The sequence below is a fragment of the Nelusetta ayraudi genome, unplaced genomic scaffold (assembly GCF_046127955.1).
Source record: "Nelusetta ayraudi isolate G7.1 ecotype Tasmania unplaced genomic scaffold, CSIRO-AGI_Nayr_v1 ptg000028l, whole genome shotgun sequence".
Classification (NCBI taxonomy): Eukaryota; Metazoa; Chordata; class Actinopteri; order Tetraodontiformes; family Monacanthidae; genus Nelusetta; species Nelusetta ayraudi.
Genome location: NW_027466078.1, coordinates 1338118 through 1358734, shown reverse-complemented (window position 1 = coordinate 1358734; position 20617 = coordinate 1338118). Strand labels below are relative to the sequence as shown.

The 20617-nt window shown below is 46.9% G+C and overlaps 4 protein-coding genes across 4 annotated transcripts in view; all 4 read right to left on the bottom strand.

Moving 5' to 3' along the window:
• Window positions 1–17160, bottom strand: part of LOC142891171 (NACHT, LRR and PYD domains-containing protein 14-like) — a 261301-nt gene extending 244141 nt beyond the window's left edge. The window contains exon 1 of the mRNA XM_076030598.1: window positions 17055–17160. The gene's annotated coding sequence lies outside the window, so the exon portion shown is untranslated. The remainder of the gene's footprint in view (window positions 1–17054) is intronic.
• LOC142891080 (ribonuclease inhibitor-like) overlaps window positions 1–20617 on the bottom strand; it is a 142126-nt gene that overhangs the window by 4683 nt on the left and 116826 nt on the right. The window lies entirely within an intron of this gene.
• LOC142891195 (NLR family CARD domain-containing protein 3-like) lies at window positions 9526–10405 on the bottom strand. Its single transcript, XM_076030659.1, has one exon. It carries the CDS (start codon window positions 10334–10336, stop codon window positions 9551–9553), a length of 786 nt encoding a protein of 261 aa, XP_075886774.1. The 5' UTR covers window positions 10337–10405; the 3' UTR covers window positions 9526–9550.
• Window positions 14599–17222, bottom strand: LOC142891069 (NLR family CARD domain-containing protein 3-like). The gene is made up of 5 exons (XM_076030398.1): window positions 17211–17222; window positions 16747–16886; window positions 16484–16603; window positions 14952–15746; window positions 14599–14641 (listed from the first exon to the last, which is right to left on the bottom strand). Exons 1-5 carry the CDS (start codon window positions 17220–17222, stop codon window positions 14599–14601), a joined length of 1110 nt encoding a protein of 369 aa, XP_075886513.1.

Genomic DNA, 20617 nt, shown 5'->3' with positions numbered 1-20617 from the left:
ATCATCATCATGAATGATTGAATAGTTGATTTTGGTGGACAGTGTCAATTCAATCAATCTTGTGCAATCAACTGACAACAATGAAAAAGAAGCTTCCAAAACAAATGTGCACATTATAAAGACTCACAACAACAAAAACATAACAACTGTGTGAAGGAAAAAGCAGCAGGCTGAAGCCCAAGCTGATTCTTGCCTCTCCTATACAGTCCATAAGATTAGCTGGAATAACACAGTATTGTTCAAGCTGTTATTGAAATAACTTCTTATCCGGTGTAGCGGAACACCTCGAATTCCCTAAGGCTCCAATTTCTGCAGAAGCAGAGAATGATTCATTGTGTCAAATGCTTTCCATAAATCCACAAAGACACCTACAGCATATTGTTTGTTGTCTATGGCTGGAACTCTATTGTCTACTCATTCCATCAGTGCTAAAGCTGTTGATGGGTTACTGCTAAACCCATATTGATGGTCACTTCATAACTCGTACTGCTCCATATAATCATGCAGTCTATTGACAAACAACTTTTCTAGTATTTTGGGAAGTGAGGAAGCAATGACACAGGTCCATCATTTGATATGATGTGTTTATCACCATTGTTGTAGATTGGAACCACCTCAGCCATTTTAATCTGATCAGGAAAAATCCCTCTTTGAAACCATCAATTCCACATATAGGACAATGGTTTGATGACAGAATCGATGACTTCCTTTATTAGAGACATATCTATATTATTATCATGGAAAGCTTTTGGATTCTTCAACTTTCAAACCACTTCTAGTACATCGCTCTCACAAATCCCACCCAGGAACATTGCATTATTACTGTTGAAAGCAAAATCATACTTGTTGTCTACATTTCTAATTGTCCTTGCTAAATTAGGGCCCACATGAACAAAAAATCATTGCACTCATTCGCAATTTGCTCTGCATTTTCAAGAAGTAAATTCCCATTTTTTACAAAACATGGAGGAAAGTCAGTTTTACTGTGGTGTTTGATCATGCAGTTGAACAAACTCCACGTAGCCTTGATGCATCTTTGTCTGTTTGCAACCATCAGTCATAATAATCTATTTTACACAATCTCATAATAGATGACACTTTGTTTTGAGAATTGTTGTACTTGTGATAAATTCCCTATAGAGCCTATTTTCTTTGTAGTAATCATCATCTTCATCATCATCATCAAAATGAAGGAAGGGTGTGATGTGTTTGTGTGTTCAATGTGTTGATTGTGTTGATTGACTGTCTCCTGACTGAAATTGACTGAAAGCTCCTCATTCTGCCACTGTCACATCTTCATCTCCATCCTGGACTCCAGTGGAGCAGCTTCACTGCACTCACCATCCAACACAAAGCAGCTGAGTTAGCCCTGTGTTGACAGCCTGATGCTAAAAGTCACCACTCAGTGTTTCCCTCATTGTTTTCTTGGAGACCTGCAGCCACACGTGGACCTGCTGATGTTGACCCACCCTGTGACTGGAGGAGCTGCTGATATAGCAGGGTGGCTAACACCAAGAGAGCACACACACACACACACACACACACACACACACACACACACACACACACACACACACACAGTTTACGTACCTTCCTAATGTGGTGAATTCTTCTGGTGGATTCAGGTGATGTAGATGTTGAAGGAGTCTTCACTGACACAGACTTAGTTGGATAAAAACTGGTTTATTTCAAAGAAGTCAAGAGTCAGACAGGCACCATGGAAAGCCTGTGGAGGTCTCTGGGCCAGATGTGAGCAACTCCAATGATGCTTTGTTCGCATCACCTTTTATGCCTCCCAACAAGAAGAGGAGGAAGATCCAGGATATGGGGGGGATGTATGCATTCATAGTTACACCCCTAATGACCATCTGGTTTCAATCAAATAACAGTGGTAATAACAAAACCATACATGGACAATAATTCCCCTTTTTGGGAGGAAGGCAGCAGTGGGTTCAGATTGAGTTCACATTCTGCCATATATCAAATGGTGTCATATGCATAGGAAGGCAGCAGCAGTTTCAGATACTACATATTTCCCCCCTTCGAGACTTCATAAAGTCTCGAAACAAACAGAAGATACCCACACATGATATATGTATCGCAAAGGATGTAAATACAAATACAAAGTACAAACTTGATGAGGTAATTGTCACCTCATATATCATAATGATTATAAGCAACGCTGTAAATTTGTAGAGTGTGAGAGCGAAAAACCTATCAGACAGCTATCTTTCAATCAAAGCCATCAAAACCTTCTAGATAGGAAAATTCTCTCACGGCCCCTCTGTCCTAGGCGACCACCTTACGGCCCTCCAAATCAATTCTGTAGAGAAAACAGCATTCAGGGAAAAGTTTGGCAAACACACACATGAGAAACTCAAAAACAAAATCAAAAACATCCAGGGCTTGGCTGGTCATCCCATCGGACCTACACCGTGGACCTTTCCCTGCCTAACACCCCTGTCCCTGTTCACCAAAACAAAGAAAAAGAGATTGAGTTCCCATAAGCATCTGCCTACTGATAAAATCCCCCAAATAACTTTATTCTCAAAAAATAAATGTTGTGTTGCAATTCAGATTAATTCAGGTTAATACAAATAAACACAGTGGTTAATACACAGTTGTTTCAATGAGTTCTGTTGTTCACAGTCCCCTGATGCAGGATCTTCACATGTTCTGCATCCTCATTCAGGGTCCTCCAGTGTTCATCAGCTTATTTGAGTTTCTGAGTCCATTCTGAACATAGTTGACACCCCCACGTAGGCTCCCCAACTATCGTCCTGAAACAGAGAAAATATCTGCCAGTATCTTTTGTATACAGAACATCACAAATGTACTTCCATTACAAGAGATACATCAAACATCAAACATGAGTACACATACTATTTCCCCCCTTGGGCACTCGCCCACAAGGAAGAAAATAGAAACACAAAGCCTATAACCGTGCAAAAAAAAAAACTACTACTACTTGCAACTACTACGAATATTTATCCACCACAGTGGTGACAATCTCCTTCTCCTCATCGTCCTTGAGGAGTGACATCTGAACCGAGTCGCCAGGCATGACTACACCTATCCATCGGAGTATCATCGCCTTTGCACATGTCAACGACAGCGTGCAAAAACAAAACAATATCCCTAGTGACACAACGACCGCGCTAAAGACTTGTAGAAGCATAACTCCCACAGGGCCAAACCTCTCCTGAAGCCACGCAGTCGCAGACGACCCCGCGCTTTCAGAGGGACCAAACGCATCCCTAATTTTCTTCAACGCCTCGATCACATTGGTCATATTGTCCGCATTATCAGGAATCAAAGTGTAGCAAGCATCACCTGTTAGGTTCAATGCCAAGCACAAACCACCTTGCTTGGCCAGAATATAATCAAGGGCCATGTCATGTTTCAACAGAGTTAGTCTGTGACTCCTCTGAGTATTGGATAGATGTTCAAATCCCTTTATAGTCTCATTTGCAAAACCTTGTAGCGTATACGTGATGTTGTCGATATGTTCCGCTAAAAATACAACACCATACCATGGAAATAAACCCAGGCCCCATTTTTCTCCCAAGCTGATTCTCCAATGATAGGATTCGAGATTGTGAAATTCTGCCAAGCTTCTCTTGAGTCTAGATCCTGGAGCAGCCGCAGAGCGGCTCTGATCGGGATCAGAGCCTACCTGAAGCGCAAACACTTCATAAGGGAGTTTCAATGTAGCCATGTAACAACAACCAACCCAATTTTTAGGCAAAAACAAATACGCCGCGTCCCCACATATCCACCAGATGTCCCTGAAAGTGCCAATAGTCACATCTGCGGGCAAACGATCACTCACGACCATTATGGATATGTCCGGCCTATTTTTATTTCCCTTGAAAGTTACGGGATACACCCTTCCTCTATAAGATTGATCCGAATCAGGCACCGTCATGAGATATTGTCTGCAATCTGACACCCCCAAAAACACTCCCTTACCAGCATAAGTATCGTTGGCACAAAAACATGTAGGAACTCTCCCAGTTTTCACCTTAATAGAATCAGGTACTGCTGCTAAAAGATCATCCTGTTGATCCAATAGATTAATGTATGGCAGCCCTCTGTAAGGATCGCAAATACCGGTGTTCTCATCCATCGACACATTTCTCGATCTCAGGTCCATACCCCTTTGGAGATGGAAAAGCCATGTCAACAAAGAAAATTGACACTCGTAAGGCAACGGCTCTGCTATTGCCTCTAGAATTGAAGGCCAAGTGCTTGGTGAAGGCACTCTTACGATGCATGGGCCCTTTACTGATGCTTGTGATCTCACTGCATGAGTCAGCTGTTGAAACCACAAATTTTTCGCCGCAAATGGATCTGAAATCTCCAAGACAGATGAATCGAATCCAAACGCTGTCCATCTGTGATTACGTCTCGCCTTGGCACGCGAAGATTTGTGTCGCCCTTCTGAATCCCGTAAGGCTACTCCCGGATCAATTTGCTTCGGAATAGGTTTGGTTGTAACAACTGTAGTTGTCACAGTCGTAGGTTGAACCACACTGTCATCTTTTGGAGACAGAGTCGTCTCCGCCCGTCGCGTTGTCATCGTCGGAATAGTAACAGCTCGTAGAGTGACATGAGCACTTGAAGATGTGGTCAACAGCGTCATAGTCTGCTGAATAGTAATTTGTGAAGTTGTGGTCTGTAAAGTTGAACATTGGTTTGATTGGATTGCATCGATGACACCTGACCAGGTTGACCTGTCATGACCACTGCTTGTGTTTTCTCTTTGCGTTTATTATCGCCTAGCAGCAACTGATTGAGTTTTCTGAGAGTCTCCTGCTCTTGAGTTTTCAGGTCAGACTCCTTCTTACGAAAAAGTTCAACCTGATGGGCAATGTGATCAATGTACACGTTTTTGGCCATGCCGCCGAGACCAACTACCTCTGCTAATTTACTGCGTACTGCCAGTGGCAGTCCCTGTTGGATCTTAGTCCGCACAATAGATTGCTCCATTTGATTAGCGTCGGGGTCATTGCCGGTAACGTTTCTCCAAGATTGGAGAGCTCTTGGCACATAAGCTCTGGGATTCTCATGATCTCCCAACGGCTCTATTAGAATGTTGTCAGGGTGTACGTTTGTTGGGAAGGCATCACGCAGCGCACCCCAAAATTGACCTCTATATGCAGCAAATAGTTCAGCATCATTTACCGCTGTACCTATGAAGCGAAGCATCTTAGCCTTCTGCAAAAGTTCCTCCATAGCAGGGACACCAATGAGGCTAGCTAAGAGTCGCTTGATGTCACCCACTGCAGACTGTGTGCCTACCATGAGCTCCTCTAATTTTGAAATCCAAGGATGTGCCCCATCCTGGAGAATCGGTAGCTTCTCCAATATGTCTGACATGTCCGAATTTTGCCAAGGTTTATATTCAAAGTTTTGTCCGCGAACGACCACTGGGCACATTTTAGCAGATGCTCCTCCTTTTCTTGAACGCAAGGCATAGCCTGATTGTTCCCTATGGAAAGATTTTTCCATCGACTCCAAGTCACTCAATTTTCTTTCCAGTTTTTTACAGACCTCTGGAGTTCTGGCCTCACAAATGTCTGAACGACATTGCAATATTTTCTTTTCAAGGGTCCTGAGAGACTTCTGTCTCTCTCCCATGGAAGAGTGATCAAAGTCGGGATCATCTTCACTGTCAGATTCTGAACTCTCATCAGAGGGATCTCGATTTATTTTCTTTGCTTTCCGGAGTTTAGATCCTAGTTTCTCCGCTCTGGCCAGCATCTTTTTAATGGCAGGATCGTAGCCGCCAATGGCCTCTCCCGAGTCACTGTCACTATCATCCAGCTCCAACTTTCTCATTTTACCCTCTAGTTTCCCCACTGCTGTATTTTTAGTTTTCGTGGAAGGATACATTTTCACCGTTGTTTTTGCTTTCCCCGTCTCGAGTATTTCGTCCCGGTCATCTTTAATACTGTAATTACCTTTTTGCTTAATTACTGGAAGCTGTGGATAAATGTCAACGTACTCCGCTTCCTGATAAGATGGCGGATTTTTCACAGGAGCAGTATGCGAGAAAGGAGTATTGATTTTTTCCAGTAGTGTCGCTGTTGACTCTGTGGCTTTGGCGATTACTTCCATAGCCACTTTATCTTTTCCTTCAGCCGCAGCTCTCAACTTTTGTCCCTCATCCTCAAAAAGCTGCAACATTGCGAGTTCAATTTGTCTCTTCTCAGCACGTGATCTACCTTTTTTACCTTTCTTCTCTTTAGCTTTGTATGCGGTAATGAGCACGCTCATTGTTTTGATCACATCCGAATTGAAAGTACCTTCAACTGGCCAGGGTCTCTCAATATCTGGCCAACGCTTGTTCCACTTCTTAGAGGCTTCTGGTAAACCTTTAACAAGAGGATTATTTTTCTGCATCACCTCAAGTGGTGTTATGGGTTTAGCAACAACCTCCGTCATTTTCGTCTTTCGCGGGGTTTATCTACTGTAAAAAAAGAACTGAAAGGTTTCCGATATGGGCTCTCAATCTAAAAAATAAACTCAGTTATGAATTCTAAAAAATTGACCCTTAATTTTCAAAAACAGAGATAACAAAGGTAAAGCAAGATGATATGCACCGAGCTAGAAAAAGACAAAAGATTCAAAAATGACCTGTAAAAAATCAGAGTATGCAAGAATAGTTCGGAATGTGTATAAACGTATTTTATGTCCTTCCGAACCTGTTCAAAAGGAGGCCACAAGAGAACAAGCGTAAATTTCCAAATCATAAACAATACATGTATATATAAATTTCACTGGTCTTAAATGCAAGACCTCTATGCCGTCACCAACAGGGCAACTCGTCCTCCTGTCTGCCTCCAAAGGATCCAGGTTCAGATGAATCACAAATACAGAAAAGGAAAAGAGAAAAAATTAGATAATAAATAAACTGGTGAAATTCTCTAAAGAAAACACAAAGCTTATTTACTTTTTATTATTACTTACTGAGAAATCATTATTTTAGTTTATAAAGTTATAAACAATTATTATCAAATTATAAACAGCCATCAACAAAAGTTAATAAACTGCTCTATTATAGCCAAACCGCTCTATCATAGCAGACCTACTCCCCCCTTTTTTTTTTTTTTTTTTTATCTCAAAAACTGTGAGGAGGGGGTGAGGAAAAAGAATAACCCCCACTTGTAGGAGGAGCAAACAAGCCCCGCCCCTCGAGGCCGGAAAGAACTTCCAGTCCACACTTGACCACCGAAGGTGAAACACCCCACTCAGCTCCTTGGGAGCCAGGCGCACCAACCCCTGACTGACCACACAAAGAAAGACCACGCCCTAGTCCAAAAAACCTCTAAGGCCAAAATAACCCAAAATAAACTAAAAGAAAATGCACACAATCCTTATGAGAAAAGAAAAACCCACAAATTCACCCAATCCTGAAACAAACAAAAGAAAATTCTTTATTTCCACACGTTTCTTTATCTAGCTCCCCTTGCACGCACTCACAGCTCCGGCTGCTCATTCACAGCCAGCGCCACACGCACACAAGAGCCAGCACATTCAACGCATATGTGTGTTGGTGCAACAGAAAGTTACTGATGAGGCTCCTCTCTTCACCACCTCAACAGAGACCTCCAAAAATGTTACCTAAGCAAAAAGTCCTCATTTGGGCTCATGGAAATTAACTTCAAAATATTCTAAAAAGTCCTCATTTGGGCTCATAGAAATTAACTTCAAAATATTCTAATAAAGTCCTCATTTGGGCTCATAGAAATTAACTTCAAAATATTCTAATAAACAATAAAACGTTCTAGCTGGGGCTCATAAGTTAACTAGATGTTGAAAGACATATGTCCCTCTAAACACCTTATTTTCAGTCTATGCAAAAGTCCCCAGTAGGCTCATAAACTTAACAATGAGAGAATCAGCTCAACCTCTCCACATACACCACTATATTTCTAATATCAGCTCTAACACAGGTGATGTAAAACTTCAAACTTCCAACTTCTCCACACACAAAGAACATCAAGACAGACACACAGAGAACAAAAATCCCAGTCACTCCTCCTCTCATACACACACACATCCCCTCAAAAGAAAAACACAGACAACGGTACCCGACAGAAATAACACAATCACACACTCCTAACCGGCATATCAACTACGGCCGCAAAGAAAAAGACTACAGCATAAAACTTATGCAAACTAAATTTGTGCTACCTTGAAGTGTGGATATCAGATCAAACGGCATCAAACATCACTCGTCAGCATATGCCAGAGAGGTCATTTACAACCTGATATTTAACCCACAGTTCCAGCTGCCCGAAAGCTGCTGACCAGAATATCCCTAACGGACATCCAGGATTTCACGGCCACGTATGCTAGACGGCCTCCCAGAGGGCTTAGGTCAAATCCCGCGGCAGCTCGAGCGAACGTCCCAGACGCTCAAAACACGTGCACAAATAAAACACTTCACTAAACAGTGAACTTCTTGGGGGAGCCTTAAAATAACAAACTTCACTAAAGAGCGAACGTCCTGGAGGAGACTTAAAACAACAAACTTCACTAAAAAGCGAACATCCTGGCCACCAATCCAACCTACACGTCACTGAAAAGCGACTTTCCAGGGGAACTCCACCAAACCAACCTACACTTCGCACGCCGGCGACTTTCCAGGGGAACTAAAACAAAAATCTTCGCATATCAGCGAACTTCCCAAGGTATCCTAAAACGTTTAAAATAATAAAAAGAATTTTGACGAAGGGTCCTACAACATCAACACCCAAATCCACACCCACACAAATGATCTTTATACAGTGTGACCAGACGACAGCCAGCCAAAGGCCTAACTGAACCAGCCAACACTCCTAAGACAAAAGGAACATTGCGCATTATTACCTTTTGTCGACAAGGAGCAGCAGCCAGGCCAAGGAAGCAGATGGCGACAGCGTCAGCAGCCACAGCAGATCCTGTTCGTGACGCCAAATTTGTGGTGAATTCTTCTGGTGGATTCAGGTGATGTAGATGTTGAAGGAGTCTTCACTGACACAGACTTAGTTGGATAAAAACTCTTTTATTTCAAAGAAGTCAAGAGTCAGACAGGCACCATGGAAAGCCTGTGGAGGTCTCTGGGCCAGATGTGAGCAACTCCAATGATGCTTTGTTCGCATCACCTTTTATGCCTCCCAACAAGAAGAGGAGGAAGATCCAGGATATGGGGGGGATGTATGCATTCATAGTTACACCCCTAATGACCATCTGGTTTCAATCAAATAACAGTGGTAATAACAAAACCATACATGGACAATAATTCCCCTTTTTGGGAGGAAGGCAGCAGTGGGTTCAGATTGAGTTCACATTCTGCCATATATCAAATGGTGTCCTATGCATAGGAAGGCAGCAGCAGTTTCAGATACTACACTAACCCTATCACAGCCTTCCTGCAGTTCCTCACAGCTGGAATCAGTCTCAATCTTCCCTCCTCTGATGTGTTGTACTTGCTGAGGTCCAACTCCTCCAGAACCTCCTCTGACATCTGCATGTAGGCCAGAGCTGAACACTTGATGGCTCAGAGTTCCTTCTCTGATCTGTTCTCTGACTGCAGGAACTCTTGGACCTCCTGATGCACTGACTGATCATTCACCTCCAGCAAACAGTGGAAGATGTTGATGCTTCTGTCAGGAGAAACATCACCAGTGTTCATCTTCTTCAGGTTGGTGATGACCTTCTGTAAGGTTCCTGGATGGTCGTCAGTGAGACCCAGCAGGCCTCCTAAGAGTCTCTGGTTGGATTCCAGACTAAGTCCATGGAGAAAGCAAACAAACAAGTCCAGGTGACCGTTTGGACTCTTCAGGGATTTCTCCATCATCCTCTTCAGGAACTCATCCAGGGATTGTCCAGAGTGACCATCTCCTGTTGTCTTCCTCTTGGTGTGACAGTGAAAGCTGTAGACTGCAGCCAGAAACTCCTGGATGCTCAGATGAACGAAGCAGTAGACGGTTTTGTGGAAGATCACACTCTCTCTTCTGAAGATCTCTGTACAAACTCCTGAGTACACAGAGGCATCAGTCACACTGAGACCACACTTCTCCAGGTCTTCACTGTAGAACATGATGTTTCCACTCTCCAGATGTTCAAATGCCAGCTGGCCCAGCTTCAGAATAAGCTCCCTGTCAGCCTCTGTCAGCTCCTGTGGACCTCCTCCATACTTGTGCTGCTTCCTCTTGGTCTGGACCAGCAGGAAGTGTGAGTACATGTCAGTCAGGGTCTCAGGCAGCTCTCCTCTCTGCTCTGAGCTCAACATGCTCTCCAGAACTGTGGCAGTGATCCAGCAGAAGACCGGGATCTGACACATGATGTGGAGGCTCCTGGAGGCCTTGATGTGGGAGATGATCCTGCTGGACACATCTCCTCTATCTCCGAACCTCCTGTTATGTCTGAAAAACAACACAAACCTAACGCTGTGCAGTTATGTGCAATGTTCGATGATATAGCGTTACAGGTGCTGTTATCGTTATGTAATGCCTGATTAAGAGTTCGTCAATTGTCTGATCAAGCCTGTTGATGTGTGTGGTGCGAGAGCAGAGTAAAGAGTGAGAGAACGAGAGAACATTGTGCAGCGTCTTTCCTGAACCCTAGTTGAACACAATATCGGCAACAAGGATGGCTGACGTTTCTCTCCGTCCGCCGCCCCCGTTTCTGGAGTTACCAGGCGAGCCTGCCGTGCCCTGGACCCGCTGGCTGCACTCCTTTGAGAACTACCTCGTAGCTTCGGGGCTCGACGCGGTGAGCGACGTCAGGAAGAAAGCCCTGTTGCTGCACTGCTTGGGGACTGAGGGCCAGCGCGTGCTCGAGACGTTAGTGGATATAACCGATCTGTTGTCGACGTACGCTGCGATTGTGGGACATCTGAAGGACCATTTTGCTGCCCCTCAAAGTGCGCTCTTGCGGCGTTTCATCTTCCGCCAGCGACGTCAGCTGCCTGGCGAGTCCGTTCAGCGGTTTGTGGCTAATCTACGTGGCCTGGCCGGTTCATGCAAGTTCGGCGCGCTGCAGGACGAGATGGTGCGCGACCAGTTGATCGAACACACGAGCAATCCCAAGGTGCGTGAGACACTCCTGCTCGAAGCGGGCGACTTGATATTGTCTAGGGCGCTCACCATCGCTCTACAAATAGAGAGCGCAGCTGAATGCTCTGCCATACTGAGACAGCAGGTGGCCATGCCCAGTCAAGCTGCCCCTCAGAGCCTCCCTCTTCCCTCACTGCCGCCGGCTCCTGACTCTTCAGTCTCAGATGTGATGCAGCTACACCGGCAGCGTCCTCAGGCTTGCCCCCCACCTCCCTGTGCCAACTGTGGGTCCCGGTCCCACGCCTCCAGGGCTCCAGCCTGCCCGGCTCGTGGACAGACGTGTTGCCGCTGTGGCAAACAGAACCATTTTGCCAAGGTCTGCCGGTCTGCCCCGGCCGGGACAGACGGCCATGCCTCCCAGCCCCAGTCTACACCAACCATCATCCATCACGTGAACTCTGATCCAGTGACTTTCAAATCATGCACTGTTGAACTCAACGGGGTGTGCCTACCACTGCTCTTAGACACTGGTGCCAGTGTGTCCCTCGTGAACTTTGACACCTATAAACGTTTTTTTAGCTCCCTACCGCTGTCCGCGTCGTCTGCTTCCCTCTGCGGCTATGGCGATTCATCTATTGACCTGGTTGGCTCTCTTTAGGTGGCTGTACGCTACGGGATGAAGCTCCTTCCTGGTGTCACCTTCCACGTCGCACGCCGCGGCGCCAACCTGATGGGGCTTGACTTGTTCTCTGCCCTGGGCTTCTGTCTGTTGGATACGGGGGGGCGGCAATCCAGACTGTCACCACATCATGGCAGCAACGGTGGCCTTCACTGTTTGAGGGTCTGGGCTGCCTCGCTGCCTTCGCTCACCAGCCACTCCTCGACCCGACAGTGAAACCGGTCATCCAACCTCTGCGGCGCATCCCACTGGCTCTCTGTGATGGGGTCACCACAGAGCTGAAGAAACTGCTCGATGCTGGAATTATCGAACCTGTGGACGCGTCACCTTGGGTGTCTAACCTGGTGGTGACTACGAAGAAGTCGGGGGGCTTACGCCCCTGCGTTGATCTACGAGCAGTAAACAAGGCAGTCATTCCTGATAAATATCCACTGCCCACGGCTGAGGAGTTGACAGCTCAATTCTATGGCTCTGCCGTGTTTTCCAAGCTGGACCTCAGGCAGGGATACCTCCAAGTTCCTCTCCATTAGAGCAGCAGGTACCTCACAGCCTTTGTGACGCACGCAGGGGTGTTTCAATACACCTGGATGCCCTTCGGTCTAAGCTCGGCTCCTAGCTGCTTCCAGAAGATCATGGCCTCTGTGCTGGCAGGCAGGCGTGGCCATTTACCTCGACGACATCGTCGTGCATGGGCCTACTACTGATGTCCACGACGAGCAACTCACCATGGTCTTTGCAGCTCTTTCAAAGCACAAGCTGACTCTCAACACCGAGAAATGCGTCCTCTCTGCCTCATCCGTCGAATTTGTGGGTTTTCATCTGTCGACGCACGGGGTGACTCCACTTCAGTCCAACGTGGATGCCATTCAGGCCATTCCTGAGCCCAGCTCATCTGCTGAAGTGGCCTCGTTTCTTGGCATGACGGGCTACTACCTGAAGTTCCTTCCCCACTACTCTGAGACTACAGGCCCCCTGCGTGAGCTCCTTCGTAAGGACGTGCCATGGGTGTGGTCTCCAGCCTGCAGGGACGCTGTGCACAGCCTCAAAGCCCAGTTGACATCACCGCCGGTGTTGGCACATTTTAACATATCCAGCCCTACCTTCGTGACATGTGATGCGTCAGCGACAGCGGTAGGGGCGGTGCTGTCTCAGACCCAGGCCGGGGTGGAGAAACCTGTGGCTTTTGCCTCCCGTGCCCTCAACCCGACTGAGCAGCGGTATTCGGTGGGGGAGCGTGAGGCGTTGGCCTGCATCTGGGCCTGCGAACGGTGGCATTTCTACCTCTATGGCCGCAGCTTCACCATCCGCACTGATCACCAGGTCTTGACCACGCTGTTGTCCACATTTGGGACAGGCCACAGGCCTCTGAGGCTGCACCACTGGTCTGACCGCCTCTGCCAGTATAACTTTGAGTTGCAGTTCACACCAGGCAGGCTGAATGTGGTCGCCGACCTCCTCTCTAGGTCTGTCACCTGCCCAGCCCACACATGGACACAGAGACTGTGGAGAAGGACATGATCCTGATGCTGCACTCACCTCTCCAGGCTACTGTGTCACGGCAGGAACTGAAAGATGCGTCTGAGGCGGACCCTGTCCTCTCCCAAGTTCGCACCTATATCTGGGATGGCTGGCCCCACAGGGTCCCCGAGCAGCTGTTGGGGTTCTCCCGCGTCAAGCAGGAGCTCTCCTGCTGGAATGATGCCTGTGTGGCACGTGGGCTTAGCACGGTGGTCCCAGGTGCTCTCCGTGCGCGTGTGTTGGCTATGGCGCATGAGGGCCACCTGGGCATCGTGAAGCTGAAACAGCGCTGCAGAGGCCTGGTATGGTGGCCAGGAATAGACAAGGAGATCGAGGCCTTAGTCAGGGACTGTTCTGCCTGCCTTGTGAGTGGCAAGACGGGCCATCAGGCGCCACCGCCCCTGCAGCCTCTCTCCTGGCCCTCCCGCCCCTGGGAACACCTGCAGTTGGATGTTTGCGGTGAGATCCATGGGGTTCCCCATCACCAGCGGTTTTTGGTGGTCGTCTACGACCTGCACTCCAAGTGGCCTGAGCTCATCCCTACTGGCACCGTCACTTCGCGAGTCATCATTGACTTCCTGGAGTCGCTTTTTTCACGCTGGGGTCTCCCTGAGACCATGACCACAGATAACGGCCCCCAGCTGGTCTCTGCTGAGTTCACCACTTATCTGGAACACAGGGACATCCGCCATGTGCGCACTGCCTACTACCATCCACAGGCCAATGGGGGCGTGGAGTGGTTTCATCAGTCGCTGAAGAATGGCTTGAGAGCGCATATGGCCCAGGGTTGCACCTTCCTGCAGGCCATTCGCCGCACCTTGCTGCACTATAGGGCCCCTCAGCATGCCACTACGGGTGTCTCCCCTTCTCTTCTCATGATTGGCCGGGAGATGACATGCCCTTGGACAGACTCCGCCCTCCTAGCCCTCGGGCTTTCCCCCCAGTGTCCGAGCTACGGTCGCCTGCCGGCAGGGGAGGATGAAGGAACAGTTCGACAAATCGAAAAGGGCCAGGGCCCCCGGCATCACGGCATCGGACATGGTCAGAGTCCGCAGACCCCACCGGGACAATAAAATGGCCTCTTACTGGTCTCACCCCCTCCAGGTCACTCGCCAGCTGGGCCCTGCAACTTATCTGTTGAATGACGGCTCTCGGTGGCACTCCAGCCAGCTTTGACGGGTGCCAGCTCCGCAACACTCTGCTGATGTTGCACCCCAAGCCCTTCCCTTGGCAGGGCAGGCATCCTCTGATCCTCAGGCTGCCCCTGCACCAACCCCAGGCCTTCCTGGGGCCCAGGGGTTGATCTCACCAGCCCCTGACTTTCATGAGCCGCCACCGTTCATCCCCTCTCTATCTCCCTCCCGACCCGCCCAGCCGTGTGCCTCCTTCCGGCCTGTGCGCATACGTTCACGTCCTGGTCACTTTGAGGACTTTGTTTCAACTTTTCATGTTTGAACTCCAGCAGGGGGGGGGGGGGAAATGTTATGTCTGAAAAACAACACAAACCTAACGCTGTGCAGTTATGTGCAATGTTCGATGATATAGCGTTACAGGTGCTGTTATCGTTATGTAATGCCTGATTAAGAGTTCGTCAATTGTCTGATCAAGCCTGTTGATGTGTGTGGTGCGAGAGCAGAGTAAAGAGTGAGAGAACGAGAGAACATTGTGCAGCGTCTTTCCTGAACCCTAGTTGAACACAATACCTCCTCCTGAAATACTCCTCCTTCTGGTCATCGGTGAAGCCTCGTACTTCTGTCAGCCTGTCCACACATGACGGAGGGATCTGATTGGCTGCTGCAGGTCTGGAAGTTATCCACAGCAGAGCCGAGGGAAGCAGATCTCCTCTGATCAGGTTTGTTAGCAGGATGCTGACTGACTTCTTCTGAGTGACGTCAGTCACCACCTGGTTCTGCTCAAAGTCCAGAGCCAGTCTGCTTTCATCCAGGCCGTCCAAGATGAAGAGAAGTTTGCAGACATGCAGCTGCTCTGCTGTGAGCTTCTCTAACGTTGGATGGAAAACATGGAGCAGCTCCAGAAGACTGTAGTGCTGCTCTTTGACCAAGTTGAGCTCCCTGAATGAGAGAGGAAGCACCAGATGAAGGTCCTGGTTCTCCAGGCCCTGGGCCCAGTCCAGAGTAAACTTCTGCACTGAGAAGGTTTTTCCAACCCCAGCGACACCGTTGGTCAGCACCACTCTGACTCTGAGTCCCTGCTGCTCAGGTGAGGCTTCAAAGATCTGGCTGCACCTGATTGGCTGGTCCTGGAGGCTCTCCTTGGTCTTCTTGGTTTCTAGCTGCCTGACCTCATGCTCTCTGTTGACCTCCTCACTGAGTCCCTCAGTGATGTAGAGCTCAGTGTAGATGCTGTTGAGGAGGGTTTGACTTCCTGCTTCTTGACCTTCAGTCACACGTTCACATCTCCTCTCCAGACTGATCTTCTGCTGCTGTAGAAGCTCCTGAAGCTGCTGCTCCTCACCACCAGGACTGCCCTCCATCTTCCTGTGGAGACACTTTGGCTTTGACTGATTGGATCAGTTGTTGGTGTCCATAACTTGTCAGCTGTTTTTCTGACACCATCATTAGTTGGATGGAATCATTGTCTCCATCAACACTAACTGACAGCCTGTTGGCCTCCTAGTGGGCTCTTCACAAATCACTTCTTGTCTTTTGCTCTCTTTTCTAACTTCAATCCCTTCATGCAGCTTCACAATCAAAGAATTTGAGCCACAAAGAATGGAGCGCAGCCGTTAATGACGCCGTCTTTTAGCCACCACGTTGCGCCCGTCATGGATTTGCAGCTGTTTTCTAGGCTGGTCTTGTCACATCATCTGATATATATTATTAGATGACATATTCATCTATCAAATGGATATTTTCTATCTGGTGTGGTTGACACCTGGTGGGCTCTGGTTGAGCAGTGGCTCTGTGGAACTGGCCCTTTGTTTCTCAGCAGACAGAGACAGTGGAGTCACATTGCACTGAACTTTGGATTGAAGTTCATCTCAGTGGAGTTGAGCTGCACTTTATGACAGAGCATCAAACATTCCTGCCCCTGCATAAAGTTCAGTCTCAGAAGGGCTTTGCTGCATTTCAACATGATGAATGTGACCATGTCAAAGATTCTCTTCTCTTGACCACTGACCACAACATCTGACACCTTTTCACCTTCTGAGGAATTTATCACTGTCAAATCAAACTAGAATTAGACTGAGAAACAAGGACATTAGTGTTCTTACTGTCTTCCAGAGGCTCCAGGTTCATTACTGAAGGCTGGAGGGTGACCCATGGACTTCTTTCTCTTCAGAGACACCCCACTGGACCCTGGAGTCTTCAGTCTTTGTGTCTTGGAAAAAACTCTGCAAACAAAAAATATTTTCCCATGAAGTTTGTTTCAGTCTTCTGGACAGATTAAAGGTTTTCTAAATTATTCAAATCATTCTAAATCTGACTAATAGTGTCTGTCTAGTCATCATATAATACAGGTAGCCTGGTTGCTTACTGTGTTCCAGAGGCTCCAGGTTCATTACTGAAGTTTACAGGTGGCCCCATGGACCCGTCATCCTTCAGAGACAACCCACTGGACCCTGGAGACTTTGCTCTGTCCTCCTCTTCCTCCACTGGATGAGTCCTGGAGTCAGTCTGAGGTGAAACATCAAGTGTGACAGTCAGCTGATAACCCAGTGAGTTCAACTTCAGACAGAGAGAACAGGAAGAAACACTGAGTTCCCAGTGGGATCAAGCAGCCACACGACTGCTGGTGTCCACTCACATCACATTTCATGAGTTCTTCACTCAGTGACGACTCACCTGCTGCTGCTGCTGCTGCTGCTGCTGTTACTGTTTCTGCTGCTGCGTCGCCTCAAAATGGAGCCTGACACAGAACAACTCTGACTTCTCTTCCTGCTTCTGCCACTCTTCATTTTATGAAGATGAAGGCCAGAGTTCAGCAATACTGGCTCTCACTGGCACACCCATAAGCTAAGCACACACACACACACACACACACACACACACACACACACACACACACACACACACACACACACACACACACACACCTGTGGCCAGAGGTGGCAAGGAACAAAATACTTTGTCACTGTACTGGAGTCCATTTTCCAAGTATTTGTACTTTCCTTGAGCATTTATCTGACCTTTTACTTTGACTTCCTGCATTTGTCCACAAATATCTGGACTTTCTACTGCTCACGTTGGAAAAATATGCTGGTTACTTTTGTTTTTTCAAGGATTTCAAAGATGCAAATTGTGTTCAAAGTCATTCACTCAGTATTTATTCTAGTTGCTGCTGGAAGAGTTTTTTCACCATGTGTTCATTTTTCTGTAAAGTCTGGAGTAGAACTGCCTGGCTGACTCTGGCTGCCAGAGTTCTGCCAACAGTTGCCATAACTTGTTGGCAGTCCATGATGACGGTGAGAAAAATGTGATTTCCTCTTTGAAGAGCTGCACCTGTTTTCTCTCTTTTGTTTGTCCAGCGCCAAATCACAACCAAAGGCGTCTCATTGTCCAATCAGAGAAAAAAAAACAACTGGGCCCCCAGAGCAGCAGGGGGCGACAGTGGGAAAAGACCTGGAGCAGATCCAGACTCCAGAGGGTCAGAGGTCATCTGCTTTGACCAGGTGGGGTGAAAAGGTGTTTTAAATTGTATTGCAGCAGGTCACACACACACACACACACACACACACACACACACACACACACAAGGCATTTCAGAAATATATCAATCAATAAAATACATCAACAGTCACCAAACATCCATCATAGACAGAGCTCAGTAGTCACATGTCATGAAGAGTCATTAGAAGCAGCAGTAGTTTTAATGCTTCTCCAGACCAGCTGAGAGGCTAAAGTTAGGAACTGTGCTGGCTGTTCAGGAGTTTAAACAGAGGGGGGCAGTATGGTCACCCTGAAGGAAGCCAGTCAAAGGTGCAGGCCAGGGGGGCCTCAGGTCACTGGTGGTCTTCCTGGCCTTGTTTAGCATCCTCTGTCTGTAAATGCTCTCCAAGCTTGGCAAAGTCTAGCCCAACAGTTTGCTGCATAGTCTGATGATTTGACTGAGTCTCTTCATTTGAGCCTGTGTGGCGTTGCCAAACCACCAGATGGCAGCAAAGGTGAGCATGCTTTCAATCAAAGAACAGCACCAAGGCACAGTTGCAACCCTGAAGACTGAAGCAGGGAGGCAATGGGAGCATTTTGACAGTCTTGGTGTGAGCCAGGCGGGGATGGAACCCACAACCCCAGTCTCAGCTGCTTAGGGACTGGACTGGAAGCTGGAAGTTGTTGTTTGCGTTCCTGGAAGAGTGTTTTTCTCACAAGCCTGCTGGACTGACAGCAGGCCGGCACATCGTCCAGCAGCTGCTGTTTCCTGCTCAGCACTATTGCTGTTGTTCCACTTGCCAATAAAATATCTCCACTTCTGCTGAACCCACTGACGTCACGCAAACTCTGTGCTGAAGCTCAAGCTCCACATCATCCAATTGATGTTTCTGGATGCTTTCTTCACAGGAAAAAGCAAAGTAAAACCTGCTCCCAGTGGGAAAATGCTCAAAATTCTAATTCTTTTTTGTCAGCCACAATTTTGGACATGTTTCACAGTCATGTGACCCAAAGGAAAGAGAAACACTGTTTGCTGTCTGCTTTGTTTGTTGTGGTGCTTGGCAGAGGCCTCCAATGACATGAAAATACAACTACAGACAACAAAAGTGTCATTCTTCCAGGAGACAGGTGACCCAAACTATGGTCTGTGGACCCTTCCTGCCAATTGCAGCCACAACCAGTGCAGTTGACAACAACTCCAAGAAGAAGATCACTGTCTTACCTCCCAAGCCTTGCACATTTGCCTGCAAGTTAACAATAATGACAGAAAATAAGAGGAGAAGGATAGGTTCCTATTCCTCTTTCAGTCACTGCCAGTTGAGATACCCCCAAAACAAGAACAGAACAGGACGATCTCAACATTTATTTGGGCAAAAGGCAAACCACAAATTAGATTTCAGACGCTACAGTTGTGTAGTAGGTTGGGAAAAACACTGCTATTAAGTTCTTTTTTTTATAAACAGACACCACCCACCATTTTTTTGTATTAGTTTAATTATTTTAACATTTACTTTGACCACTAGATGGTGCTGTAGAAAGGCAGAGGATCCAGTGAAGAAGTAGCTGGCACAGCGCATGCGCAGCTCACAGTAAAATGAGCATGAACGTCAGCTAATGTGTGGTGTCATTGCGATCCACAGGTATCGTTAAATAATATTTTTTTTCTTTTTGTAAGCTGATAATAGTGATTGAAATGTTTTATAAACTGTTTAGCAACAATGTACAGGCGTTAATGAAACAGTATTGGTGTGTTTTGCTAACTAACTGTCCAGGCAAGTGTCGGCGAGTTTAGTTGTGTGGTTAAAGTACCTTAAATTGTAAACAGTAAAGTTGACCAAAAGTGGCAATTAGATATAGGTTGGATGTCGAAGATGTCGGCCAGGATTTGCGTTAATAGCCGCTGCCGCCATGTTGGGTGAAAGCGTTTGAGTGTGTGCGCGAGAGAGAGGTTTGTATGATGTCGTTGTAGTGTCGGTGTGAGTGAAGTTGTATATGTTTCTGAGTTTTGCTTTCATTCATTATACTTTTGATTTATACCTGTGTAACAGATTGTTCGGTGTTAGGTGCGAGAGGAGGTGTGTCCCTCTGGGTTGCCGTAGGGCGGAAGAAAAAGGAGAGGAGAAGAAGTTGTTACCGCGTGGCCGCGACAAGTGTTCCGTTCTGTCCGACAACATTAAAAACATACGAAACAGGATACTGTCCACCTGTACTTTCGTCTCCTGTACCGTTGATTGCTCCCGTACACCCACACAATATAACCGCACCCGGGACGCTCAGTTACATTACCCGGGACGCTCGGCTACACCAATTTCATGTAAAATGTTTATTTTGAGTATTTTGAGCGACAGTTATATTTATTTTGATGACATGATTTATTATTATTTTTATTAGGTGGAAGAGCCCTACCTTTCTTTGGAAGTGAAGGTAATATTACATTTAATCTTGATGCTTGTGCCTAATTATATACTCACTGATATAAATATGCATAATTATATAATCACTGATATGAATATGTTCGAATAAATCAATGTATTCTTAAATATGGGTAATCTATGCTTAACATACTCTATGGCCCTGTTTGCACTTGGTCATTTCATGCGTTTTTCGTATTCCGATCGGCAAAAAACACACGAAGTAACCAAGTGCAAACAGTCCAAATCCGTTTTGTCATCGTTTTTGTAGTCGCATGGCATAAAATCGCATTCGTCACGGACGTGCGAACAGAAAGCGAGCTCAGTCCACATTAACGACCGCCTACT

What these genes read in the sequence shown, in the direction of transcription:
- LOC142891195 (XM_076030659.1), bottom strand. Translation starts at nt 10,336, where the DNA reads ATGTGTCAGATCCCGGTCTTCTGCTGGATCACTGCCACAGTTCTGGAG.
- LOC142891069 (XM_076030398.1), bottom strand. An exon ending in CCTGGAGCCTCTGGAACACA is followed by an intron (nt 16,604 to 16,746) that starts GTAAGCAACCAG and finishes TTTTGTTTGCAG; the next exon opens with AGTTTTTTCCAAGACACAAA. An exon ending in GAGGAGTATTTCAGGAGGAG is followed by an intron (nt 14,642 to 14,951) that starts GTATTGTGTTCA and finishes GTATGCGCACAG; the next exon opens with GCCGGAAGGAGGCACACGGC.